The sequence below is a fragment of the Sturnus vulgaris genome, chromosome 5 (genome assembly GCF_052056855.1).
Source record: "Sturnus vulgaris isolate bStuVul1 chromosome 5, bStuVul1.hap1, whole genome shotgun sequence".
Lineage (NCBI taxonomy): Eukaryota > Metazoa > Chordata > Aves > Passeriformes > Sturnidae > Sturnus > Sturnus vulgaris.
This window is the reverse complement of record NC_142247.1, coordinates 73,661,478-73,676,372: the sequence shown is the minus strand read 5'-3', so window position 1 is coordinate 73,676,372 and position 14,895 is coordinate 73,661,478. Positions and strand designations below refer to the sequence as shown.

The 14,895-nt window shown below is 32.6% G+C and overlaps 1 protein-coding gene across 4 annotated transcripts in view; it reads right to left on the bottom strand.

The window, feature by feature from the left end:
• Positions 1-1,094: 1,094 nt before the first annotated feature.
• The window catches only part of UBE2H (ubiquitin conjugating enzyme E2 H), a 37,646-nt gene continuing 23,845 nt past the window's right edge, over positions 1,095-14,895 (bottom strand). For 2 of the 4 annotated variants that reach the window (XM_088166094.1, XM_088166091.1), the window contains exons 2-7: positions 12,713-12,789; positions 11,869-11,943; positions 7,540-7,579; positions 7,282-7,334; positions 4,558-4,686; positions 1,095-2,481 (exon numbers count right to left, since the gene is read on the bottom strand). In XM_088166094.1, coding sequence (XP_088022220.1) covers positions 2,357-2,481; positions 4,558-4,686; positions 7,282-7,334; positions 7,540-7,579; positions 11,869-11,943; positions 12,713-12,789 — 499 coding nt within the window. In that variant the 3' untranslated portion in view covers positions 1,095-2,356. The remainder of the gene's footprint in view (positions 2,482-4,557; positions 4,687-7,281; positions 7,335-7,539; positions 7,580-11,868; positions 11,944-12,712; positions 12,790-14,895) is intronic. The other 2 variants (XM_088166095.1, XM_088166092.1) reach the window with 1 other exon arrangement.

Below are 14,895 nucleotides of genomic sequence, written 5' to 3'. Positions count from 1 at the left end.
GTTAATTACATCATTACATGTTAAATAATTAATATTACCCCTCCAACAAGCCACAAATGCTAAGATAGAGAATTTCAGCACAGTACACAGCCCTACACCACTGCTGGGGAAAAAAAAAACCAAAAAAACCAAAAAAAAATAAACCAAAAAAACAACAAAAAAAAAATAAAATAAAGGAGAGGGAAAAACCTGGGGAAAAAAAAAAAAAAAAAAATCTTTGCTTCGTGCCCGGAATTAACAGAAAGGAAAATTCGTGGTAGGTTTTTTTATTAAGGAAAATCATGCCAAAGCCAAGTGGGACTTGATGGAATTTTTTTTTTGTTTTTTGTTTTTTTTTTTTTCTCCCTCCCCCTCCCCTCCCCAACCCCCAAAAAAATAAAAATAAAAAATAAAAAATAAAAAGGAAGAGAAAGCAAAGGAACTGATTGTGCTTTATGGATGTGAGATGGGGCTGGGATGTGCCAGCCCCCACTGGGTGGGAAGGAAAAGGAAAGAAATCCCAAATAATTCCGGAAAAATGACAAATGGACCAGTCTGACATTCAAAACTCTGCTCCAGAGTCGCTCAGGGTGGGTTGAAATTATTTTTTTTTCTTTTTTTTTTTTTTTTTTTTTTTTCCTTGCAGGTCACATCACAAACGAAAAGATTTTTGTCCAAACCCCTCCGAGAAAAAAAAAAAATAAAAAAAAAAATCCCCAAAAGAAAACAGCAGGTGACATTCAGCTTTTAAAAAAATCCATCTCACTTTGAATCTCTGATGCACAATTATCCCAATTCAAGTATCCCAGCATCCCAAGGAGACATTTACTCAGCAGATTTTTAGGAATAACAGCCAAAAAAAAAAAAAAAAAAAAAAAAAAATTGAAAAAAAAGAAAAAAATCTCTCAGCTTGCTGCAACCAGGAGAAATCCAACATTCCAATTCCCAAACGTCCTGGAGAGGAAAAAAAATAAAAAACCCAAACCAAACCAAAAAAAAACCCAAACCAACCAACAACAACAAAAAAAAAACCACCAAAAAGTGAATTCATTTGCTTCCTCAATTGCTGCTTTTTAGGCTTTTTTTTTTCTTTTTTTTTTTTTTTTAAATTCAGCTCTAAATTGTGTGTGTGTCGTTTTTTCCCGTTGTTGTTTTCTTTGTGAAACTCGGAAGGGATTTTTCTCCTGTTGGACACACACAAAAGCAGATGGGAACCAAACTGGTGCAGAAGAGGAGGGGGGGGAGGAAATAAAAGATTATTTTTAAAATTAAAAAAAAAAAAAAAAAGGAAAATGCAAATCAGCGCCGATGGATTGGTGGATTATTGGGACGATTCCGAGGACACAGGGAAAGAAAGAAATAAAGAAAAAAAATTAAAAATAATAATTATAATAATATTAAAGCCAAGTGGAAGGCAGCCAAGGCAGGAAAATTCGACTCCCACGTGCTCCGGGTCCATCCCAGCTCCACGAGAAATTCCTGGGGTTTATTTTATTTTTTTTTAATTTTTTTTTTCCCCCTTCCCAGGCAGGGGGGAACATCCAGAACTGCCCCAAATTCTGCCCGGGGGGGGAGCTCGTGCAGGAGCCAGGGCCGGGCTGGAATTGCAGAATTCCCAGGAGTTCTCCACTCAGCAGCTCCACTCGGATCCTTCTGCACAGTTGGTGGTTTGGGGTTTTTTTAAATCTCTTTTTGTTTTGTTTTGTTTTGTTTTAAAACACGACCTAAAGGAGCTCCTTCCATCCTTACACCACCTCCCCCCAAAAAGGTTTGAAATTCCCAGGTGGAAACCTCGATCCGACAGCAAATCCTTTTTTTTTTTTTTTTTTTCTTTCTTCTTCCTATTCGTTTTTTTTTTTTGTTTGTTTGTCCTTTTTTTTTTTTTTTAATTTCTTTCTTTTGTTATTCCCTCCCTCCCGGGGCAGCTACACCAAAAGTAGACTTGGCCAAATGGACAAAAAAAAAAAAAAAAAACCAAAAACCCCAAAAAATAAAAATCTCAATGCATGCATCCGGGCTGCATATTGCTACCAGAATGGAATGTTGGGAAAATATTCTAATGCACCTCGGGAAAACAAAAAAATAAAAAAAAAATCGGGAAATGACTGAGAGAGAGAAAGAAAAAAAAAAAAAAAAAATCAAGATCTAAAGGGTGATATATATATATACACGTGTATATATATATCTCAATGCTAGAATTCATAAAAACCTTGTTTAGTTAATAAAAAAAAATTTGCTTTCGTTTAAATATGAATATTATAGTCTGCTTCTCACGGTTAGGAAATTAGAGTGTCTCTGAAAAAAAAAAAAAAAAAACAAATAACAACAAAAAAAAAAAAAATAAAGAAAAAAAAAAAGCAGGAGAGGCCTCCTTCCACTACAATTCCATATCCTGAGCCTCATCTTCCGAGAAATCGGACATGGAGCTCTCAGATGAGCTGTCCCCGGTGCCTTCCTCCTGCTCCTTTAGTGCCTCTTCTGTTGCATATTTCTGGATGTATTCTGCAAAAAAAAAAAAAATTAAATTTCAACTTGGGGTGAGCAGCAGTTGCTGGGTCGCGGTTGGAGAATTCGGATTGTTGGGTTGGAAAAATTCGGATTATAGGGGAATTATGGGCGTGGAGAAAACCTGCACCTGGTAATTAATAGTGATTAATGAGATGGATATGCAGATTCTAAATTGCTCAGAGAAGATGTGGTTGCTTCATCCTTGGGAATGTTCCGAGTTTGGATTTGGAATCCAGGGAGGATTCAGGGAATTTCAGGTCCCCTCCCCCAGCCCCAAAAGCATTCCAGGATTCTGGGACACATCCAAGATGTGGCCAAAAAAAATCCCGAGGAATAAACAAGAAATTTATTTTTATAAAATAAATTCCTGCACGTGCCAGCCAGGAGAAAATTCCCATTTCCATTCCCAAACTTGCTGCTGGAAAAAGCCTCCCCAAGCCTAAGATCCAACTTGAAACCCTTCAAGTTTTAATTTTTTTATTTTTTTTTTTTTTTTTAATCCAGGAAAACTCCCTGGTTGGGTTTTTTGGGGTTTTTTTTGGGGGGAAGGTTCATGATTGGGATTTTGCATTGGGGAATTTTCAGTCCTTTAAGGAAAAAAAAAAAAAAAATAAATAAAATAAAAAATTTATGGATTTATGGAATAAATAATTCCAACTCCTTGCAGTTTATCCTTTATCCCAAGGGGTGTCCTCAGAGCTTCCTTTGGCTGAAATCTGGATTTTTTTCTGGCTTTTTTCCAAGGATATTTTTGGATTTTTGGCTCTTTCCAGAGGACTCTCAGTGCTGGCTCTGGAGATTTTATCTGAAAAAACTTTTTTTTTTTTTTTTTTTTTTTTTTAATGCCTGGAAGTTCCCTGATATGAAAAAAGCAGGGAATGGATTTTGGGATACAGAGCAGATCTGCAGGGAAATTCCCAAAATTCTGTCACAGGAATCAACCAAGGCAGGCTGAATAATTCCTAATTTAAATCCAATTTCACACCAGAACAGGAAACACTCCAGGTTTAACCTGGAGCTGATGCCAGGATTTGGGGAAATCTGAATTTTTATTCAATTTCTCCAATTCTTCCCCTCATCATCCAGTTTTTATTTAATTTCCTCCCCTCATCTTCCAGTTTTTATTTAATTTCTTCCCCTCATCTTCCAGTTTTTATTTAATTTCTTCCCCTCATCTTCCAATTTTTTATTAATTTCTCTGCAGGGATCAGGAAACTTTGGCTGGAGAAATTTTTTGACATTTTCCACAAATTCCTGCCACCAACTCCTTGGGTTGCTGCTCTTAAAACTTTCCAGAAAATCAATTTTTTATTTTTTTTTTAATCCATTAATTGTTCCACTGGGTGTTTAAAATCGCCACTTTTCCTGCTTTTTTTTTTTTCCCTTTTCTTTCTTGTTTAGCCTCAAAAAAATTCACCAAAGGAATTTTTTTTTTCCTTGGCTCCTCTTTGGGGAAAAGTGACAAAAGTTGATCTCCCCCATCAAATCCAGGCTGTGATCCTCATTCCTGTAATTCCATGAGGAATTCAGAAAATTCCAATTTTTTTTTTTTTTTCTCCCATTCCTAACTCCCATTTTTTCCCTTCCCTGTTTAAGTTGTGCTGATGATTTTCCAAAGCAGCAGCTCCTCACCTTTCCTTCCTTCCCATTTTAAACTGGGAAAGGAAGGGGGAAAAAACGCCCAAAAAAACCCCAAAAAACCCCCCAAAAAAACCAAAAAATCCCCCAAAACCCACAAAAAAACTACAAAAAACCCCGCAAAAAAACCCTAAAGAAAACCCCCAAAACCCAAAAAAAAAACCCCCAAAAAACCCTAAAAAACCCCAAAAAAACTCTGAAAAAAAAAACCCAAAAAAACCCCCCCAAAAACCCTAAAAAAACCCAAAAAAACAAAACAAAAAACCCTAAAAAATAAAAAAAAAAACAACCAAAACCCCCCAAAAAACCCCTAAAAAACCCCTAAAAAAACCCCAAAAAAACCCCAAGGAGCCCCAGAGCTGCAGTTCAGGCCAGGGCAGCACTGGCCGGGCTGTGGGCAGGGCGTTAATTGCTCATTAATGAATTAATTACCTTTAATTTTCTGTTTGTACTCCTCGGGCCGGTGCAGGTACATGGCCGCGGCGTCGCCGTTCAGGGGGTCGATGGGGTTGGGATAGGCCAGGAGCTGCGGCAGGAACGACTCAAAAATATTGGTGAGATCTGAAATGTCCAAAAATTACATAATTAAGTAATTAAGTAATCAAATAATCAAATAATCAAATAATGACATAATGAAATAATTAAGTAATTAAGTAATTAAATAATTCAATAATTCAATAATTCAATAATTCAATAATTCAATAATTAAAATATAAGGAATTAAAAAATGAAAAAGAAAAAGAAAGAATAAAAATAAATTTAAACATACGAAATGCAAAATACGAAATACAAAATAAAAAAGTTTAAAAGGAAAAAATAAATTAGAAATGCGAAATAAAAATTTAAAAATAAAAGTAAAAAATAAATTTAAAATGCGAAATAGAAAATAAAAAAATAAAAAGAAAAAGAAATTTAAAAATACGAAATAAAAAAATAAAAAGGAAAAAATAGAAATAAAAATGAATTTAAAAATAAAAAGTAAAAAAATAAAATAAAAAAAATTAAAAATTAAAAAATAAAAAATAAAAATAAAAAATAAATTAAAAAATACAAAATACAAAATAATAAAAATAAAAAATTAAAAAAATAAAAAATAAAAATAAAAATAAAAATAAAAAATAAAAATAAAATGAAAAATCAAAAATGAAAAATAAAAAATAAAAAATAAAACACCCCCCTAAAACTAAAAATAATAAAAAATAAAAAAATAAAAAATGAAAAAAGAAAAATTAAAAATCAAAAATCAAATTAAAAAAAATTAAAAAATAAAAAATAAATAAAATAAAATGAAAAATTAAAAAAAAATAAAAAAATAAAAAAAAGCCCCTAAAACTAAAAATAATAAAAAAGAAAAAAGAAAATGAAAAATAAAAAATAAAAAAATAAAAATTAAAAAAACTCCTAGAACTAAAAATAATAAAAAATCAAAAATCAAAAGAAAAAAAAGAAAAAATAAAAAATCAAAATAAAAAAAATAAAAATTAAAAAATAAAAAATAAAAAAAATAAAAATTTTAAAAAATTAAAAAATAAACAATAAAAAAATAAAAAATTTAAAAATTAAAAATGTTGCTGTCCATGTGCCCAGAACCATCCAAAAAAATAAAAAAAATCAATCTGGAAAACCCAGAGAGCAGCAAAAACTCCAAAGGGGGGGAAATGCCCTGAGAGTCTGGGAGTGAGGTGAAATAAATGGAATAAAAATAAAAATAAAACCAGCAGCAACTCATCCCAACACATAAATGTGTCTATCTCTATATAAATATAGATATCTCTATAAATATCTGTATTTCTATTCTATTTTATTTCTCTCTATTTATATTTTTATTGACCCAGATCCATGGGGTAAATAAAGGAGGGGATGAAATTTTCCTGATTTTGAATCCTGGCTTGAAAAAAAAAAAAAAAAAACCAGGAAAACCTACAAAGAAATTCCTGAATTCTTTCCTCTCCCAATCCCTGAGCTCCTTCCAAGCCCAAATCATTAATTAATGAATTCATTAATGAATTAATGAATTCATTAAACCAGCTCCAACCCCAAACCATCCAGGCAATGCAGAGCTGTCACAGAAATCAATAGAAATCAAAAAACAGAAATCAAGATAAATAAAAAAAATCAATAGAAATCAATAGAAATCAATAGGAATAAATAGAAATTAATAGAAATCAATAGGAATAAATAGAAATTAATAGAAATCAATAGGAATAAATAGAAATTAATAGAAATCAATAGGAATAAATAGAAATCAATAGAAATCAATAGGAATAAATAGAAATTAATAGAAATCAATATAAATAAATATAAATCAATAGAAATTAATAGAAATAAATAGAAATAAATAGAAATTAATAGGAATTAATAGGAATAAATAGGAATAAATAGGAATAAATAGAAATCAATAGAAATCAATAGAAATTAATAGAAATTAATAGAAATCAATAGAAATAAATAGAAATTAATAGAAATTAATAGAAATCAATAGAAATCAATGGAAAACAATGGAAATCAATAGAAATCAATAGAAATCAATAGAAATCAATAGAAATAAATAGAAATTAATAGAAATAAATAGAAATCAATAGGAATAAATAGAAATAAATATAAATCAATACAAATAAATAGAAATAAATAGAAATAAATAGAAATCAATAGAAATCAATAGGAATAAATAGAAATCAATAGGAACAAATAGAAATTAATAGAAATAAATAGAAATCAATAGGAATAAATAGAAATAAATAGAAATCAATATAAATAAATATAAATCAATAGAAATCAATAGAAATAAATAGGAATAAATAGAAATCAATAGAAATAAACAGAAATCAATAGAAATCAATAGAAATCAATAGAAATCAATAGAAATAAATGGAAATAAATAGAAATCAAGATAAATCAATAGAAACAAATAAATAGAAATAAATAGAAATAAATAGAAATTAATAGAAATAAAAAGAAATAAATAGAAATAAATAAATAAAGTAACAACAGTGACACTGTTTAAAAAAAAAAAAAAAAAAAATCTTCTTTTTCTCTCCACATCTCGCCTGAGGGAGGAATTTCAAATTCAGTAAAAACTTTTAAAAAAAAAATATAAAATAAAATAAAAAGTGGCCTGAAATTTAATTTAAGGCAGAGGAAAAATGCTGAACTCACCATAGAGAGCTGTCCAGGTTTGATTGATTACATCTAAACAAACAGTTCCTGACCTGAAAAACAGGAAAAAAAATCAAATTAACACTGGAAAACACCCTGGGAATTTAAAAAAAAAAAATATAAATTCTCCCCACGAGAAAAGAAATTGGAATTTGAGTGCAATGGAAGCGCAGGGAGATCAACAGGACTGAAAAAAAAAAAAAAACGAGGGAAAAATTTGGAATTTTTTTGGAAATTCGGGAAAGGGTTTTTACTCACGCTTCATCAATGTTGGGGTGGAAGATTTTATTCATGAATCCTGCAAGGACACACAGAGAGAAATCAGCAGAAAAAAAAAACCAAAAAAAACCCCCTAAATAAATGTATTTTTTATCATGAGAAATTTGGAATTTATTCAATTCAATCATATCAAAATTGGAGAATTTTTTTTAAATTTTTTTGTTTTTTTTTTTTTTTTAATCCTAAAAATTCCTTTCCATGGAGCTGCTGCTTTAGGTTTTATAAATGCAAGAATAATAAAATAATGGACACAAATGAAGTTCAATATTTGATTTTTTTTTTTTTTTTAATTATCTGGTTTTCCCCAGCAGAGATTTGCTAAGAGCTGGACATCACAAATTCTATTAATTCTATTAATTAAGTTAATTACATCATATTAATCTCCAATTAGGAGCCCAGGGAGGTAATAATTCAAATTTTCTATCAATACAAGAATGAATTTTCTCTTTTTGGTGTTTCTGGTGTCCTAAAAATCAGCTCAGGTGAGATTTGTGCAAATTTCAAATTTCTGGATTTGAGAGGGATTATTTTTATTTTTATTTTTATTTTTATTTTTATTTTTATTTTTATTTTTATTTTTATTTTTATTTTTATTTTTTTTCCCTTTTGCAAATTTCAATTCTTAAAATAAACCCCAATGGTTTCAAACCTTACAATGCCTCACATTTTTCATCCAAAAAAAAAAAAATCAATTTTGTTTTCCAACACAATTGGAAGCTCCAAATATTTATTTTTTTTTTTTTTTTTTTTTTTTTTTTTTTTTTTTTTTACCCCATAAATAATGATAAAATAAAGCAGATTAATGGAATTATTCACCATCCTCAGCAAAGAACATCCAGCCCCCCAAAAAAAAATAATAAAAAAAAATTCACAATTAATGGAAAATCCCAAATAATCTGGATGGGGACACTTTTCCCCTGTTGTGTCACCTTTTTAAATGGAAAATTTAAATGGAAAATTTGAAAAAAAAAATCTTCTTTTTCCCTTGTTGTGCCACTTTTTTTTAATTGAGAATTTGAAATAAATTCTCTTTTTCCCTTGTTGTGTCACCTTTTTAAATGGAGAATTTGAAAAAAAAAAATCCTTTTTTCCCTTGTTGTGCCACCTTTTATTTATTGAAAATTTGAAAATTCTCATCCTAAAACGTGAAAAATTTGGGAATATGGAAAATTCCCATCCTAAAACGTGGAAAATTTGGGAATTTTTCATTTCCAGATGAATTTTTTGATCAGGAATTTCTCATTTATGGGCACCATAATCCCAGAAATCTCCCAAAAATTCAGAGATTCCCACAGGAAATCTCTGATTTTCTGAATTCCTGTTTTATCCAGAGCTGAGAAATGGGAAATTTTTAATTTCCAGATGAAATTTTTATCAGGAATTTCTCATTTATGGACTCCATAATATTAAATTTTTTTATTTTTATCTCTAAAATTCATAGATTTCCAGAGGAAATTTCTAATTTCTGAATTCCTGTTTTATCCAGAGTTGAGGAACAGGAAATTTTTAATTTCCAGATATAATTTTTATCAGGAATTTCTCATTTATGGACTCCATAATCTTGAAATTTTCCACTTTTACCTCTAAAAATTCAGAGATTCCCACAGGAAATTTCTAATTTCTGAATTCCTGTTTTATCCAGAGTTGAGGAACAGGAAATTTTTAATTTCCAGCCATAATTTTTATCAGGAATGTGCCATTTAATCCCTGAAATTTTTCACTTTTACCTCTAAAAATTCAGAGATTCCCGCAGGAAATTTCTGATTTCTGAATTCCTGTTTTATCCAGAGCTCAGGAATGGGAAATTTTTAATTTTCATTATTTCCAGATGAAATTTTTATCAGGAATGTGCCATTTAATCCCAGAAATTTTTCACTTTTACCTCTAAAAATTCAGAGATTTCCACAATAAATTTCTTCCCTGTTTTATCCAGAGCTGAGAAATGGGAAATTTTTAATTTCCAGATGAAATTTTTATCAGGAATTTCTCATTTATGGACTCCATAATCTTGAAATTTTCCATTTTTACCTCTAAAAATTCAGAGATTCCCACAGGAAATTTCTAATTTCTGAATTCCTGTTTAATCCAGAGTTGAGGAACAGGAAATTTTTAATTCCCAGCCATAATTTTTATCAGGAATGTCCCAACCAGAGCTAATCAAGGTGGCCCAGGAGGTTTCACCCAGGCCTGGCTGTCCCAGATAAGGGGGCAAAAAAAATGGGAAATTAAAAAAAAAAAATAAAATTAAAAAAAAAAAAAAAAAAATTTACAAAACCCATCCCTGCAGCCTCTTGGGAACTTCTCCTGAATTCCAGAATTTTCTTTGGAAATTCTCAGTTTTTCCAGCCAGCTCTAACAAGGATTTTATCCAATAATTGTCTCCAGCAAGAGGAAAGATTTTAGGGAGAAAAAAAGGAAATTTCAGCAAAATTTTGAAGAGGGAAAAAGTTTATTTTCAGCTAGAGGAAGATTTTGGGAAGGAAAAAAAGTGGATTTTTTTTTAATAAGAGGAAGATTTTTGGATGGAAAAAAGGAATTTTTCAGCAACAGGCAGGTTTTTTGGGATGAAAAAAGGAAGTTTCAGCAAAATTTTGAAGAGAAAAAATGGGATTTTTCAGCTAGAGGAAAATTTTGTGATAAAAAAGTGGATTTTTCAATAAGAGGAAGATTTTGGGATGGAAAAAAGTGGATTTTTTTTTAATAAGAGGAAGATTTTTGGGATGGAAAAAAGTGGATTTTTTTTCAATAGGAGGAAGATTTTGGGAAGGAAAAAAATGGATTTTTCAATAAGAGGAAGATTTTGGGAAGGAAAAAAGTGGATTTTTTTTTAATAAGAGGAAGATTTTGGGATGGAAAAAAGTGGATTTTTTTTTTAATAAGAGGAAGATTTTGGGATGGAAAAAAGTGGATTTTTCAATAAGAGGAAGATTTTGGGATGGAAAAAAGTGGATTTTCCTCCCAAAGGCAATTTTTTAGGAACAAAAAAAGGGATTTTTCAGCCACCTGAACAGAATCTTGTGGGGTGAGGGAAGCTCCTCATGAGGTCTGGGCTGAACCAGTGGGAACACAACGAATTTAAAGAAATGAAGGGATGGAAAAAGGAGAGAAAAATCCAGAAAATCCCCATTGCAGGGCCTAAAGAAGGGAATGGTTTGAGCAGAAAATTCCAGATTTTCCTGCAGCCCTGCAGGTGTCCAGGAGCTGCCTGGGATGGGGGAAAGGTTTGGGGTTGGGTTTGGGATGAATTTTGGGATTTTTTCCAAACCCCCAAACCATTCCAGGATTATGAACCCGGTTTTGTGGCATTTGGGGAAGGATAAAGGAGTGGGAAAAATGGGATTTTTTTTTTTTTTTTTCCCCAAAGGGGACTCAGGAGGAAGAAAAAAAAACAAAAAACCTCCTGAGAGCTGCAGATTCCTGCTCTCGTTTATTCAGCTCTTGGAACATTGCTGGGGATCATAAAAGGTTTCAAATAAAAAAAAAAAACAACAAAAAAACCTCCAGGTTGGTGTATGAAGAGCACAATTCCCATTTGGAACAGAAGATTTCTCACCCCAAATTAAATCTGAGCCCCAGGAATTATTTAAATGAGCAGCCAAGATTTTTCAGCTCCAGCTGAGGATGATGATGGTTGGAATAAAATTGGGCACCCAAAGATATGTGGGGTAAATTCCTGCTCCCCAAGGAGCAAATTAAAAATCCAAATCCAAATTAAAAATTTAAAAATTTAAATTAAATTTAAAATTTATTTTAAATTAAGTTTTATTTTAATTTAAATTTTATTTTAAATTAAATTAAAAATTTAAATTAAATTAAAAATTTAAATTAAATTAAAAATTTAAATTAAAAAACATTTCCTAATCCAATTTTCCTGTCGTTCTCCAAGCTGAAACAGCCAAGCCAGGTTTTATTTTATTTTTATTTTTATTTTTTTTTTGGTGATAAATCCTCATTCCCTGCTCCAAAAGGGTGGAGGATCCAGAATTGCCATCCACTTTTGGACAAAAGATCCCAAAAGTTTGGATCACTCCAACCCCAAGAATTTTGCTCCACCACTCCACAAGAAATGGAGTTATAATTAAAAAAAAAAAAATACAAAACACATGGAACAGAGATTGAATTGATCCACACACAAATAATGCAACCAAACCCCACTCCCACCTCCTCCCAAAAATCCCTCTCTGCTTGGGATAAAAAAACCTGGATAAAAAAAAAAAAAAAACCATTTTGCAGATTTCCAAGTCCTCCTGATGCAGAGTTTAGGCAGAAAGGAGAGGATTTGGGATGGAAAATGGATTTTTTGTTTACCTATAGATGGGGATTTGAAGGGATATTTGTCAGGAAGGTCGACTCTAACTTTCCATACTCCACCTTCATAGGGTGCTGCAAGGGAGGAAAAGCAGGAATTAGACATTTACAGCAGCACAGCATTGAGGGAAAAAAAAATAAAAAATAAAAAATTTCTGCAATAAAACCCACAGCTCCACTGGGGCTGGGATTTCAGAGTTAAGATCCTTCAGGAAAAATATTTTTTCCTGCTCTGCATTCACAGGATTTGAATTGATCGTGGAAAAGATCTGGGCACAAAAAAAAACAAAATTAAAAAAAAAAATTTAATAAAACCAGGTGCTTTGGGATCATCCCCTTATGTGCAAAGCTGCTGAATTAAGGTGGAAAAGCCATTTTTAATGACCAAATCCACCGAAATTGCCGTGGTTGAAATGAGTTTTGTCAAGTCTAGGAGAGCTCAGGGATGCTGCAGGAATTTTCCAGAAGCAGCATCCAAGGGATGGAAAGAAATTCCCGGGATTTTTCTCTCCATCCCCCTCTGCAAAATCATTTCCTCATTCCCCCACCACAAGGCACTGGGGTTTTGGGGGTTTTTTTGTCTTTTTTTTGTTTTTTTTTTTGTTTGTTTGTTTGTTTGTTTTTTGTGGGGTTTTATTTTTGGGGGTTTTTTTTTTTTTTGGTGGTTTTTTTTTGTTTTGTTTTGGTTTTTTTGTTTTTTTTTTTTTTTTTTGTTGTTGTTGGGTTTTTTTTGTTTTTTGGGTTTTTTTTTTTTTTTTTTTTTTGTTTTGTTTTGTTTTTTTTTGTTTTGTTTTTTTGTTTTGGTTTTTTTTGTTTTTTTTTTCTGGAAAGGTCCCAAACTTACTTCCTTGTGGTCCATAAAACTTCACAACAAATTCGTTGAGTCCTCCTAAGATTGTGACTTCGTGTTTGCTCTCGATCCTGAGGCAGCAAGTCAAGGGAAAAAATTTTGTTCAAATGGGAAACAAAACCCATCCACTCACACCCAAGGAATTCACTCAAAAGCACCTTGAGCCAAATATTTTAAATATCCCCACGTGGAATTTCAGTGTCCTGACACATCCAAGTGACCACAGCTCCTCAGTGATGTTGGAAAAGAAATTTTTGTTGGTAAAACAAAAAATTTTCCACCCTCCCCTGCCCTTGGGATGAATGCTCAGAGTTTTCCAGCCCCTCCTGCACGACATAAACTCAGATTTGGGAGAGCACTGGGGATCACTGAGGCTGCTCCGAGTGAGAAATTCCATTTTTCCCCCTCCCACAGCTCCCATGGAAATCGTGGCAATCTCACGTTAATTTGACTTGCAAGACTAAAAAAAAACTCAAAAAAAAAAAAAAAACCCCTCAAAAAAAAAAAAACCCAAAACCAAAAGAAGTCTTGGGAGAAAGAGCATGAAAAGAACAAAAAAAAGAATCCAAGGGTTTCAGGAAGAAGGGAATACAAAAGGCAAGGCAGGAAATCTTTATTCCCAAAAATTAGTGGTGGTGTTTCAGCACTGGGGCTCAATAAATCAGGATTAATTGATTGGGAATAATATCCTATAATTAATATCCTATAATATCCTACAGCCATCACCTTTCATCGATGGTCTGGGTGAGAATCACAAGGAAAGCAGGAGAAAATCCAAGGTTTTCTCCCACCTGAGGGAAGGGGACATGGAATATTCCAAATAAAATCCTTCACATCACAGCAGGGCCATGGCAGCACAGGCACATTCTCCTTTTTTCTCCCCATTTTTTTTTTCTTTTCACTCAGGTGGAAAAGTTCTCCTGGTTTTCTTTGCAGGAATTCTACAGAACCCTCATTGGATCTTGATGACAAACTGAAATATTCCCAACAAAGAATTCCCAGCTCAGAGCCTTAAATTTTAAATTACATAAAAAACCTGCTGGATTTCACAAAGGGCTGCATCCCCAAAGTGCCAACTCCACACCTCAGGGTTTTTTTTTGGGGAGGAGATCCCAGTCCCACCCGTGGGTTCCATCAGGATTTATTTCAATTCCTCAGGGATTTAATTCCCAGATTGGAGAGGCTTTTCCCCCAGGGTCAGCTCCAAAAGGGTTTGGGCACATCCAGCTCTTTGTCCTCATTTTCATGGGGATAGGGAAAAATTTAAAAAGCTTTTTTTTTTTTTTTTTGGCTCTGCAATTTTCTTGGTTCAGCACGAGCTGCTCTGCCCAAAAATTCCACCGGGAGCTCCCAAAGGACAGGTGGAAACAAAAACACCCTCGGTGATTTTCCTGTTCAAATCCAACAGGAATTTCTGGCAAAAGCTCCACGTTTGTGGTGCTGACGCTGAGGGACATTTCTCACCAAATTTCTTCTTGTCACAACAGGAAGATCTGAAGTTTAATTAGGAAACAGATCCCTAAAAAAAACTATTCCAGGTTCCCAAACTCTTTGCACAGCCCTGCTGTGTGCAATGATGGCCCAGAAAATGTTGAATTCTTGGAGGATTTTCACCCTCACAGCAGCCTCGGGGGTCAGGCTGAACACAAATGGTTTCACTTTGGACTAAATCAAATCCTGTTTAATAAAAACCAACTCCAGCCTGGATGCTCCTGAGTTCGTGGCAGCTGTAAATTAAAGCTGAGTTTTCCACACTCAAACTCCAATCCTGGTGTTGCCAAATTCAAAAAATATTCATGAGCCACATCTGAATATTGTGGCAAAGACCTAAAATTGCTACCAAAAAAAATAAAAAAAAATAAATAAAATCAGTGAGTGAATTTAGCTTCCTGAAAGGGAGAAATATTGGGATGAAAGGTTTTGGGAATAACCACGTTGTTGATTGATAAAATATCAATAATTCTTCCCTGTGAGAGCAGGGAGACCCTGGCACAAATTCCCAGAGCAGCTGTGGCTGGGGCTGGGAGCAGCTGGGACAGTGGGAGGTGGATAATTTTTAAATTCCCACCCAAACCATTCCCCGACTCTGAAAGTGAAAAATAAAGTGGATTTCAGCAGCAACACAGGGGAAATGTCCACGAGTGCATGAGCAGAAATGATTTCACCTCTTTCCTTCA